General features: G+C 37.1%; 1 protein-coding gene across 9 annotated transcripts in view; it reads left to right on the forward strand.

The window, feature by feature from the left end:
* Positions 1-13,085, forward strand: part of frmd4a (FERM domain containing 4A) — a 177,036-nt gene that overhangs the window by 90,581 nt on the left and 73,370 nt on the right. For 2 of the 9 annotated variants that reach the window (XM_056251174.1, XM_056251172.1), the window contains exon 1: positions 2,814-3,148. The exons of 5 other annotated variants lie outside the window; for them this stretch is intronic. In XM_056251174.1, coding sequence (XP_056107149.1) covers positions 3,008-3,148 — 141 coding nt within the window. In that variant the 5' untranslated portion in view covers positions 2,814-3,007. Of the gene's footprint in view, positions 1-2,805; positions 3,149-13,085 lie in introns of those variants that run through there. 2 more of the 9 variants (XM_056251175.1, XM_056251173.1) reach the window with 2 other exon arrangements.

The raw sequence follows: 13,085 nt of genomic DNA on the forward strand, positions 1-13,085 counted from the left end.
AGAATTCAAGGAGAAACATCTGCATTTTATAACAGGTCATTAAACATTCAGTCAAAGCTATTGAGACGGTTCTTAGGAATTCTCTCTCTCTCTCTCTCTCTCTCTCTCTCTCTCTCTCTCTCTCTCTCTCTCTCTCTCTCTCTCTCTCTCTCTCTCTCTCTCTCTCTCTCTCTCTCTCTCTCCCTCCCTCATGCACCTTCATGAATACTCTCACATGTATGCTTTACAGTAGTACTATCACTCTTCCCATCAGGTTTATTGTGCACAAATCAATATGCATTGTGCCACATAGTGGCAGGAGAGTAGCATGAATGAGTTATTGTAATTCTTTACCCTGCTGTCCTGGTTCTATAGGCCTGTATTTACCCCTCTGTACCACCGCAGCATGCAGACAAATAGAAATGCATGTGCTTCTGTGCTCATTCATTAGACTCCAGCTGTCAGTGACTGTAAGTGAATGAGGTTTGCTGTCACACAGTGCCATTACACTCTCTTGAACGCATATTATTTTACTATTGTAAACAAGTGCATTTCTCTCCCTGAACCACTTGTTTAAGTTAGTCTTTGTGTAGCCTTGTAAATCCTTGCAGAGTATCACCATGGTATCTATATTTTCGTTATTGTTGATGTAAAATCATAAGCTAAAATGGGATCTTCAAACAATGTTTGTATTTAATTTTGTTTGTATTTATATTGTATTTTGGTTACATTGGTGGCTAATACCAAGTTTTGTTTGGTATTTTGGTTTTTGTTTGGTATTTTAGCTGAAACTATAGTTACCATGGTAAAACTTTATAAGGTATCACAAAAGAGTCATGTTTAAATTTTAATTTTAAACGTTATTCCAAATTTTATCTAGTCAGGTATTGTTTTTCTTCATCATAGATATTGATGTGTGCAAGTTTGATCATATGCCACCCCAGCATCAATATGAAAATCCCATGGATCTCTTTTAAGACAGGAGGTGATTTTAATCAAGATCAGAGGGTTTGCTTACACTGTTGTTACGCTATTGACTAAGGCTTTCTGTTCAATTACAGAAAGAAAAATGTGCTGTGTTCAAATAAGAGGCAATGTAAATCACTGTATCTGATGTTTAGTCGAAAAGCAAGAGAAAGAAGCCCCCTCACCCAGACTATCCTGCCCCCTCACTTGGACTTTCCTGCCCACTTACTTGAACTATTCTGCCCCCTCACCCGGACTATCTTGCCCCCTCACCTGGACTATCCTGACCTCTCACCCGGGTTATACTGCCCCCTCACCCGGACTATCCTGCCCCCTCACACGGACTATCCTGCCCCCTCACACGGACTATCCTGCCCCCTCACACGGACTATCCTGCCCCCTCACTTGGACTATCCTGCCCCCTCACCTGAACTATCCTGCCCCCTCACTCAGACTATACTGCCCCCTCACTCAGACTATACTGCCCCCTCACTTGGACTATCCTGCCCACTTAGTTGGACTAACCTACCCCCTCACCTGGACTATCCTGCCCACTTAGTTGGACTAACCTACCCCCTCACCTGGACTATCCTGCCCCCTCACTCAGACTATACTGCCCCCTCACCCGGACTATCCTGCCCACGTACTTGGACTATTCTGCCCCCTCACCTGGACTATCCTGCCCCCTCACCAGGACTATCCTGCCCCCTCACCAGGACTATCCAGTCCCCTCAGTCAAGGTGAATGTGAAAATGGATTTTAATGATGAAATAGAATAGACTGTTTCAAAATCGCACTTGCCAAGTGCATGTGCTTTCTAGCATTAATTTTGGGCTACTAAAGCAACATTTTAGGACTGTCAGTTTCGCAGTCACATTTTGATTGACACATTAAATGTAGTTCCAAATGTAGGTTCAGTCCTGTCAATCATCATTACGAGCATATATAAACAGCAGTCACTGTGTCATCCTACTGACAATTCTTTTGGCATCCCTCCTCCTTCCCATTTCCTCTATTTCTCTTATTCTTCTGCTGTGCGGTACTGTTATGGGGGGTTTAGCTCGAAGCTCGAGCCGAGCCTCGGGTTCAAGCCTCCTTCGGGGACAGCAAGCCAGGTTTGTTTACCATTAACTATTAAGACTGAATGGGCAGGCAAACTTACAGACTTCCTGCTCCACAAAAAATGCAGCTTTACTTTTCGTTACGTCATCGTCCTCTTTCGTTATTTTAGACGCCCTTCTTCAGTGCTCTACTTGCGCCGACAGTGTATGAATTGTTCAGGACAGTTTTTGAACTATTTTGGGGTTGTGGGAGGGGTTTTGAAGGTAAATGTTTGTCGGTTAGTCTGTAGTTTAGTGACTGAATCTGGATAGGGCACATTGGTGCCTTGAGAACATTGGCACAAATGACATGTCCCACTCCAAAACTTTAATCTGGACGTCATCCTAACCATTTATGGAAAAACGAGTTTTCAACTCCCATGAGTTGTTCTGTCTGCTGCTCTACCACACTGGGAAAGCTGAGACACACATATCGGGTATCTCTTCAGTGGCCCGGGGTTGATGAACCCGAGCAGGATCTGTCCTGCGGGGAGGGACGACTGTCCTTCACTCTGCCCTAGATGGGCGTCTCAGAGCATTGTGCGAGCTTAAAACCTCTCAATGCCCTGCTCTGGGACTGTTGCTTTAAAACAAACAAACAAGTAGGGGAGAGGGAGAGAGAACTACTGAGAAAAGGAGAGAGGGACCAATGGTGCTCTCTATGTGGGAATGTTTGTGTTGGGCGAACCAAGAGCTGTTATTCTGGGAATTTGTCCTGCAGTGGAGAGAGAGAGACCAGTGAGACCGAATTCATTTCCAAGACGAGATTTGAGTCACACAGAAGTCACAATCTCAGTCTCCCATGGGGCATTTTTAAGGATTAAAGGAAGAAGAGATGAGAAAATGAAAGAGGAGAACACAAAAGGGAGACCAACATTACCTGGGGACCTGTTCTCCCACACACACCTGTGCTGAGAAGGGATTATTTGACCACACACCTGTGTACCTGTGTGTTTGTCATCATGGAGGCGATGCTCATGAGTCTGGGAGAGAGTGTGTGTGTGAGGCACAGTGCATTATGGGATGTGACCTCAGCCGCCCTCAGAAGATTAAGGCATACGCATCTCAGAGCTCCTGACATCCTGGTCCGTGCCGTCTATCAGGTATGAACAGCAGGCTAGTGTGAAAAATCCGTAGATGATAACCACCTTACTATTTTTTTTTTTTTAATAAATACATTTTGTATAACTAGATTTATTTAATATATATATATATATATATATATATATATATATATATATATATATATATATTTATATATTTAAATACATTTTATTAATGTATATGTATTTTTAAAACATACAAATACATATATATTAATTAATCAATATAAATAAAATGTACTATTTTTTATTTTAAAAAATATTTGTATTTTTATGTAAACTATTTAACTGTATCAATATGAGCTCATACTTAAACACTTTTCACATGTAAATTGTCTCACACTATTGGAAACATGAATGGCAACTTTTTTTTAAATGAATACTTTTTTAAATGGCATGTATTTTATATATATATAAAATAAATATTAATTGGTATTCTAAATAAAATGTATTATTATTTAATTTAATTTATTTATTTAATTTATTTATATAAAATATTTAATCACTTGAATCACTAAACTCTAGCTCATACTGAGAATAGTGATTTGAATAAACCCCTAACTCTAAGTACTTTCTCGTGTAACTCGTCTCGTACTGTTTGTTTGTAGACATGAATGATAACCTTAAATCTGACGGAGAATTTCACCTTGCAGACAGTAAAATGGGTGAAAGGGAGAATTAACCATATCTAGAGACCACTAATATCATAAAAACTTGGGAAATGGCTCATCTGACCTACAACTCCTTAATAACTTTAGCAACACCCTCGCAACTATCCACAACACTTTCCACAATGCTGGTGAGTTTTGCATTGACATGCACTACTCACATTTTGCTCACAAAATGTAAAACTCTAGAGGTTTTGTCATCCTGTTTAAAGTCATTACTCAGGACATTTTGTGCGCCATAAAGCACATTAGTGTTGCTATGATGTTTCTATGGGCTTGAGTCACCCACTGTCTCACGGTCATGAAAACAGCTCTCCACAGGAGTCTACGGTTCCATCTATCTGTATGTGAGTGTGTGAGCGAGAGAGATCAGTATTCAGGTTGTGTCTCTCTTCTACCTTCCTACTGTGTGAACAGGACAGACCAGACTGAAGCAGACAAATCTCAAAGTTTTCCATCTCGCTGTGACATACCTGAATAAACAGCCTGTTCTCACATAAATGCGTCTCTATAGCACGCATTGTGTATTATCGTGCAATTTATACGCAGTTTTCGCGTGCATTTGATACGCAGTTCATTTGCGTGTAATACACACGCACCCCACACCACTAATTCTACCCAAACGTATAATACACACGCACCCCACACCACTACTAAACCTACCCTAACCAACCCATGTGTATCCTATGCACGTAAAAACTCATTTTCGCGTATAAATTACATGATAAACACACTGCGTGCTCTAGAGACTCATTTAGTGTGATCGGGTTGGAATAAATGATAGCAAAAGTGTTTGTCTGTTCCAGGGTTGATGTATGATGACAGGCTGCTGCTATAGTAACAGAGCCTACAGAAACAGAGCCTCTATCTATCTATCTATCTATCTATCTATCTATCTATCTATCTATCTATCTATCTATCTATCTATCTATCTATCTATCTATCTATCTGTCTATCTGTCTATCTGTCTATCTGTCTGTCTGTCTATCTGTCTGTCTGTCCTGATTTAATATTTAAATAGGTAAACTATACTTCAAAAGTATGCATTCTTCCTTAAAGGGATACTCCACCCAAAAATGAAAATTCTGTCATCATTTACTCACCCTCAAGTTGTTGCAAACCTGTATGAGTTTCTTTCTTCTGCTGAACACAAAGGAAGATATTTTGAAGAACGATTGGAACCAAACAGTTGTTTGGCACCATTGACTTCCATAGTAGAAAAAAAAATACTATGGAAGTCAATGGTGCCAAAGTTCCAATCGTTCTTCAAAATATCTTCCTTTGTGTTCATCAGAAGAAAGAAACTCATAAAGGTTTGCAACAACTTGAGTGAGTAAATGATGACAGAATTTTCATTTTTGGGTGGAGTATCCCTTTAAGAGCTGTACATGCAGATGAAAAGCCAAGTGACTTCTAACCCTCTTCATCAATCATGACCACTTGAATCTCAAGATTACAAAAAGAAACAATAGCCCTGTATAACCTATGAGGTAAGCTCACAGAGACCACCCAAAATGACCTTTGAGTTTGGCCAGAGGGTGTTTTCTGTGTCTGCAGTGTAATTCATGGTGTCAGTGTCTATAAAATCACACACACACATGGATTGTGACGATAATGGCTTTAGCATAGCTAGTAAATATGATGAACATACATTGTGGCACATTCAGGAGACGAGGAGGGGCTTCCTAAAGCATTCTTTCCACATCTCTACACCCATGCACTTTCCTTGCAGGCAGCAGTGTTTGATCCAGCAGGTATTTCCTTGGGAGACCCCTTCACCCTCCTCTCCCCTTTTCCTTTCATTCTACAAGCCAGAAAAACAAGTCTCTCTCCATCCCTCTCTCTCTCTCTCTCTCTCTCTCTCTCTCTTCTTTTTAAACCCCAGCACAGTCCGTCAGGCTCTGTGAAGGCATTATCCTCTCTCTCCTGCGTCGTAATACACATCCATAGAGCTGCTTTTGTTCCATTTAAGCTGCTAATTGTGTGTCTCTCAGAGGGTGTGTGAGAGAACGAGTGAATGTGAGAAAGACAGAAGACTCCCGAGGTTAGTTTAGTGCTCAGCATATAGTAAATGGTTTAGTTGTGTTTTTACATTCTGCTCTGATTTATAGACAACTGACAGAGTGAATGTCCTCACTTTTACTGACCCAGATATTTTGATTTACAGTAGATATAGATTATAAAAGGGACAGGTAATAGAACGTCACTAACAAACTAGTAGTTTATATTTACATTTGATCGTGTAAAACTAGCCGCCATGATGCTAGGTATGATGCTAGGGTGTTAAAAGTGGTTGCTTACTGGGTTCCTTGGATTACCATACAAATGCCATGGTACATAAATTTCACTTCCATGGTTAAAAAAAAAAGTTCCATAGTATTCCCATCTGATACCATCACTGTCATAGTATTGGAAGTACCATGTAAATTCCATGGAATTTTATTTTTATATTTTTATATTTTTCAGTTTTTATTTTAATTTCAGTTTAGGTTTTAGTCATTTTGTTATGCGTTTTTGTCATTTTTAGATATTTATTTTTAGCTTTAATTTATTTTTATTTGCAGTTTTTGTTTTAGTCATTTTACTATTTCGACTTAGTTCACACAAAAATGTAAACTCTGTCTCTCTGTATGAGTTTCTTTCTTCTGCTAAACACAAAAGAAGTTATTTTGAAGAATGTCGGGACCCAAACAATTGATGAAACTCCTACAGGTTTGGGACAATTTGAGGGTGCAGTAAAGGCTGACAGAATTTTCATTTTTGGGTGAACTATCCCTTTAACCTTATTTCAGTTTTCTAATTTTAAGTTTTTTATCTAATATATTTCATTAACTCATTTTAGTTAGCAATAACAAAGCTAATAGATGCCACTCGGGTACTTTTTGTAAGGGATGTTGTGCTGGTGAGAACCATGGGAGGAATTTCCTTTTTCTTAGATTGAGTCTGAATTTGTGTCAGTGTGACCAGGTTCAGCAGTCTTTCCTGCTGTTTTCCTCCGTCTTTTTAACCGACATGGCCTGAATTTGAGGGAAATACCATTTTCTCCTGTTTGATGGCAACGTGCCACCCCTCCAGCTGCAAATGAGTGGACTCTTCCACTTCAAACTCTGTAGAGAGCACAGGTCTGGCTGACACACATCTATTCTTCTCAGTCTGTTTCTCCCTTCGGTCCACAATCCATCAGTTTGTTTCCCAGCTGTGGAGCAGGTAAATGTGCCGTGCTGCTCTGGGATCCTTCCCGTCTCATTGTGATATCAGAGAGGGAAAATTTAAGAGCCTTCTGGAGCTGTTCGGCCTGGTCTCATTCCAAACTGGAATTCTCTAAACATCACATCTGACGCAACCAAACACACACACACTGATACGCCACAGCTGTATTTATCCACAATGGTATTTTCCCAGAACATAATGTCTGTTAATCTCTGCACATTCTTTGGCTTCATTTCGTGTTATCATGCTGATCAGAGTGCATTTATGTGTGTGGCATTGCTGCTGACGGACTGATCATATGATTGAGTGCCTTATAATTTCAGATATTAAGGCTGCAGATGCTGCTTGGTAACGTGTGGGAGCGTGCAACTGCAAGAAACGTTAAACTGTTTGTTTTGATTCAAAAATGCAAATAGGTGAGACAGATGCTGAAAATGGTTATAACCGAAAAAAGGTGATGAAATGAATGTGCAAGTCAAACAGGTTTTTATTGCGCTTTCTCAATAGATGTACAGCAGTTCTCAATTATGTTTCATCTAAAAGTATCATCTTAAAATGTCTATAATACTTCAGGAGGAATAAAATAGGCTCAAGTTAACTCTCAAGGGCGTAGAGTTATAACATGAATGTGAATCATTTTGTCTTGGAAATAAATAAGTTAGAAAATAAAAAAGTTTATTTTGAGATCTTTTGAATTTGGTTGCCAACTTAGTTTCTTTTGAGCACGGATTAAGACATATCAAGATGTTTTTGGATCTCTAATGCTGTAGGTGGTTGCCAGGGCATTGTTATGCAGTTGCTAAATTGTTCTGATTGGTTGCTAGGGGGTTACTATGCGGTTACTGCAGATTTTTGATTGGTTTCAAGGGGGATGCTATGCAGTTAAGGTGTTTTGGCTGGTTGCCAGGGTGGTTGCTATGCAGTTGCTATGGTGTTTTGAATGGTTTTCAGGACATTGTCATGAGTTGTTGTTGTTTTAAATTTTTTTAAGCAAGTCTCTAATTGTACCCCATTGATGCTCATAGCTATCTTGAAGTTGAGACCTATTTTGTGATTAGAATTTTTAGGGTAAGAAACATTTTTTAGATATCCTGTGTGAATATTATTTGCCATACTACTGTACAGAATCCCTTGGAGATAAACACAAAATGTCATATATATAGGCAACATATTGAGAGGGAGTTTAATTCACAAACGCGCTTAGAATTTTCCATTTATATTCAGATTGTATTAGTCATATAATAGAGCATAAATATTGATTAATTGAAATAGCCTCCTCTCATGCATTACTGATTAAGTGAACTGACAGATTAATTTGGGCTCAATCCAGCAGTTCTCTAATCATGGGATTTCCCTGCTGTGTGTGTGCATGTGTGTAATCTGGCGGGATTACAGTAAAATGCATGTGATTAGTGTGTATTACCCACAAGGCCAGGTCACGCACACACAATGAGATGAGGGAATCCCTAGATTTGCTAGCCTGGGAAAACCCAGATAACTTCCGGCAAATTTAGATTTGCTCTGAAAGTGGCAAAGAGCTCATTCAAGCCCATTTCCAATCCGTTGAAATCGAGGCACCAATCAGAAACGTTGGGGCGGGCTTTACACGATGACGACAGCGCTGGGATCTTGAAGCAGATTTTCGCCTACATTACAAAGATGGATGCCGCCTTCGAACATCACTCGTTCGAATCAGCTATCGCGTCTGTTTTAAGCGATTTGAACGTTTCATTTTCGTTAAAAATCGAGCAAAGAACAACACTCGGAGATGTTTCTCCGCCACTCTGCATACGTCATCTCCTTCATCGCTCTGATTGGGTTTAGGTCTATCCGCGACGTCCGTTGGTGACGCCCCTCTGGAAATGATTTGTCTATTACGCTTTGCCAGACAACTCAGGTACAACTGAGAATGGTATGGTTTTAACCTATAGATTTGCTAGATTGAACACAGAAATGTGAGTATGAGGTGGCTTGAATATTGTTTTATGCAGTATGATTATGAAGTCTCTTTGGGATAATGGTGATGTGGATAAAATAAAATCTCTGTCAATCAACACCAGTTGAGCCGAAAAGAAAATAACACTTTCTTAATTAATTTTCAAATTAAATTGCATTTGCCTGGTATATATTTCATTATCACTAATGGATTTCAGAAATATAGCTCTATATGAATATACCTCTAAATGACATAATGTATGAGAAGTTTGTTTGTTTAATTCGTACACAGTTTATTTTGATCATAAAGAATGTGGATTCTAATTTAAGAAATTAAATGAAAGGAAAAAATTAAAATGTGTGTGCGTGTGTGTGTGAGAGATTTTTTTTTATATTTTTGAAAAAGTATCTTGCTCACCACAAGGCTGCATTTATTTGATCAAACATACAGTAAAACCAGTAATAGTGTTAAATGTTATTATACAATTGAAAATAACTGTTTTCTATTTTAATGTATTTTAAAGAGTCATTTATTCTTGTGATGCAAAGCTGAATTTTCAGCATCATTACTCCAGTCTTCACTCTTCAGTGTCACATGATCCTTCTGAAATCAGTCTAATATGCTGATTTGCTGCTCAAGAAACATTTCTAATTATGTTTTTAATGTTAAACAGTTCTGAATATTTTTGTGAAACTTTGAGACACAATTCATCATCAAACTGTTTATACATTTGATTCATCAGTTGAATGTGTCTCAGCTGGACACAGCTGAACTCTGACCCTTATAATAGTCCAGTGTTGTTGGTGGGTGACATAGGAAGAGATTCTTAATGAACGTCCTGTTAAAATGATGAAGGCTTTGGCTGAACTCTGCCATGAGTTGTCATATTCAGAGATAAAAACCAGCATAGTCCAGAACATTTTCCCAATTACAGTCAGAAAGTCCCATGTCATCCTCTGTGACCTATGACCTGATTCAGCACATCATTCGGCTGTTTTAATGTTTCATCCAAACACACTCTTACTCTGATTAAGCTTAAACTGAACACACTTATTACGTAACGTAAGTCAGAAATTAAGTCACGTGAATGACATGTTTGTGTGGTTAAAGATTTCACATAGACTCACTGTGTTCGGAATACTGTATACTGTATTTCTTTAAAACATATATGTGGAAGAATATGCATTATGCATTGCTAAACATTTTAAACAGCTATATTGTTGTCAAATGACCTCATTGTGTGAATGAGAACATATAATAAGAAATATATGTTCAAAATCACAGTTTATATTTATCATCACACTGAGTTGAGCATGTTGCATTGTGGGATACATTACCAAGTACAGTGTGCTCCATTCTATACTGCACATTTGGCATATATAGTAGACCGTCAGGGGATTTCACACAGAAAACTTGCATACTTTGCACAATTAGTACATACTGCACACTGTGGGGTATTTTTCAAAACATACCAAAGTATATCTTTAATATTACTTGTTCTTTATACATTTATCTATTGTAAGTATCTCGTGTATATATAGTCTAAAGCAGTTGTTAGGATCTCTTGGCTCTGAGTAATTCCAGAGCTGACTTATGCAGCTTCCAGGAACAAGATGTGTGCTGAGATGAGATTTGATTTAGTGCCAGTCAGGAATTGAGAGATAAATGCACCTGCAGCCACGTTCTGTTACTATGGGGATACATGTGACTAGTGACATCAGGGTGTCAAGAGGAGGCTGAAATGCTGATATATTAGTATTTGAAAAGTAAACGGGGAAAGGGATTGAAGAGAGATGTGTGTGTTTAAACATTTTGGAATGATACCCAAGGCTAATTTGCATATCAGATTCACCTAGTCTTCCCTTTTCTCTGTTTCACTGCTAGTCCTGTATCGATACAAAGCTTAGCCGACTGTGTGTTGTACAATACATGTTCAACATGAAATCAAAATTGTATCTATTTATTTTATTAATGTGCATGTCATTCCAAAGAAAAAAAAAATGCTTCTGCCACACTGTAAAAATGATTTTGAAGTTTTAAATAAAACAAAGATTACTGTAGTTAAAAAAAAACAGTTTTACTAAAAAATGTCACGTTTAATTAGATGTGATACTTGCCATTTCTTTGTAATGAATTGTGAAATTTACTAGCATTTTCTAAGTGAAAATAGTCTCTGCACCAATTTGTTTGCATCATACCCATAACCAAAATAATAACAATAATAAAGAAAATCTCTTTGATCACCAAATGCATTTATTTGATAAATATAAAAATACAGTAAAACAGTAATATTGTGATATTATTATTATTAGAACTAAATTATTCATTATTCATTATTATTATTAGAAATGGGATGTGATGTGATATTCCTGTGATGGCAAAGCTGAATTTTCAGCATCATCACTCCAGTCTTCAGTGTCACATGATCCTTTAGAAATCATTCTAATATGCTGCATAATATTTTTAACCGTGATACATTTCGCAGGATTTTTTTTTAATGAATAGAAAGGTCATAAGAACATGAATAGAAATATTTTGCAACATTATAAATGTCTTTACTGTCGCTTTTTTATTAATTGAATGCTTCTTTTCTGAATAAAAGTATTAATTACTGACTTTTGAACGTGAGTGTACAGATCTGCTCTGATATGAAGAGTGTAAAAACTATTTACAGTAGGTATTTTAGCAAAATCACACTCAGGCCTGGTTCCATTCTGCTACTGTATGTAGTTTCCACTTTTATTGATGCAATTAATTCCTGATAAATAAATAAATAAAAATGGTCTGCAAACTACAATTCACATTGACTTTAATTGTGTGTGAAAGGATGTCGTTTCTTCCTGTTTGAGAAAGTGATATCAAGGGTAGTCAAGGGCAGCTGGCCTGCTCATTTCCTCTCTTTCTGTTTGATATTCTGTGTATTGGTTAGACTATGTGATGGGTCATGAAGTTCATTGTGTCTGCAGTGACAACACAGCCAATCAGAGACTGAGCCAATCAGGGCTCAGTTCTCACACCTGACCTGAACATACCAATCACAGCTTTGAGAAACTGTTGAGATGGGCATTTATGCATCGGCCAGGTCAAAGTGATTGATTTACACTTGTTTAATTATAAATGAGTGGGAGAGAAACAGATATGTGGAAACTCCCCACTTCTACTATGACAGTGACACACAATAATGTACTCATCACTGTGCGTGTGAGAAATGTACTATTAAACGTATAAAGCTCTTGTTGAAGGAGGTTCAGTGTCACATATTGTCTTTGTTTCATAGTTTCTAAGACAGCGTTATAATTACTGAAATAGAAGCTCATTAGCATAGAAATAGAAAGCACAACTTATTGTTACCACATCGGTTAGTGGAAGTCATGAGATTTTTTAGGTTTAAATATTGGCTGTTGTAGAAAATTCAAAATGCAATATTTAATATTTTAAAAATGAATATACATTTTTCATAATGTACATTACAGTGTTAATTCAGTTATAGACGATTATAGTATTTACTGAATTAACTTTGATTTTTATATTTTCGTTTTTAATTTGATTTTTTTTTTTTTTTTTTTTTTTTTTGGTATTTTTTTGGTCAGTTTTATTAGTATTTTTAATATTTCTATTTAGCTTTCATTTATTTTTAGTCATTTTAGTACTTCAGTTTAAACTTATTTATTTCAGTTAGTTGCCAAAGACAACATTTCTAATTTCCATTCAAGTTTTTCATCTAGCTAATATTGTTTTCTATTTTATTTCAATTGCAGAAAATTAATTAAATTGTTTTAGTTTTAGGTAACTACACTGCAACTTTATATGTTGTGATGCCTAAATTCACTTGTAGCATTTAAAATGGTTGCTTTATGTTTTTACTGTTTTTATTTATTTAATTTAAACAGAATTGTATTACAATTTTAATAGTAACCATTTATCATGAAAACCTAACATGGAAATAATTATCGTATTAGCATTTTAATACTGGTGCATCCATCCACAAGATTCTTTTTTTATCTTTTCTTTGCAGTAACTGAATAAATATTTATAATTGACATTTATACCAGATATTGTCAAAATGAGGCAGCATTACATTTCTACTTTTGAAACAGACTGTATAGGCGGCTCAGTAGGTGTT

Source organism: Rhinichthys klamathensis, unplaced genomic scaffold (assembly GCF_029890125.1).
Source record: "Rhinichthys klamathensis goyatoka isolate OS25496 unplaced genomic scaffold, OSU_Roscu_1.1 h1tg000078l_1, whole genome shotgun sequence".
NCBI classification, from domain to species: domain Eukaryota; kingdom Metazoa; phylum Chordata; class Actinopteri; order Cypriniformes; family Leuciscidae; genus Rhinichthys; species Rhinichthys klamathensis.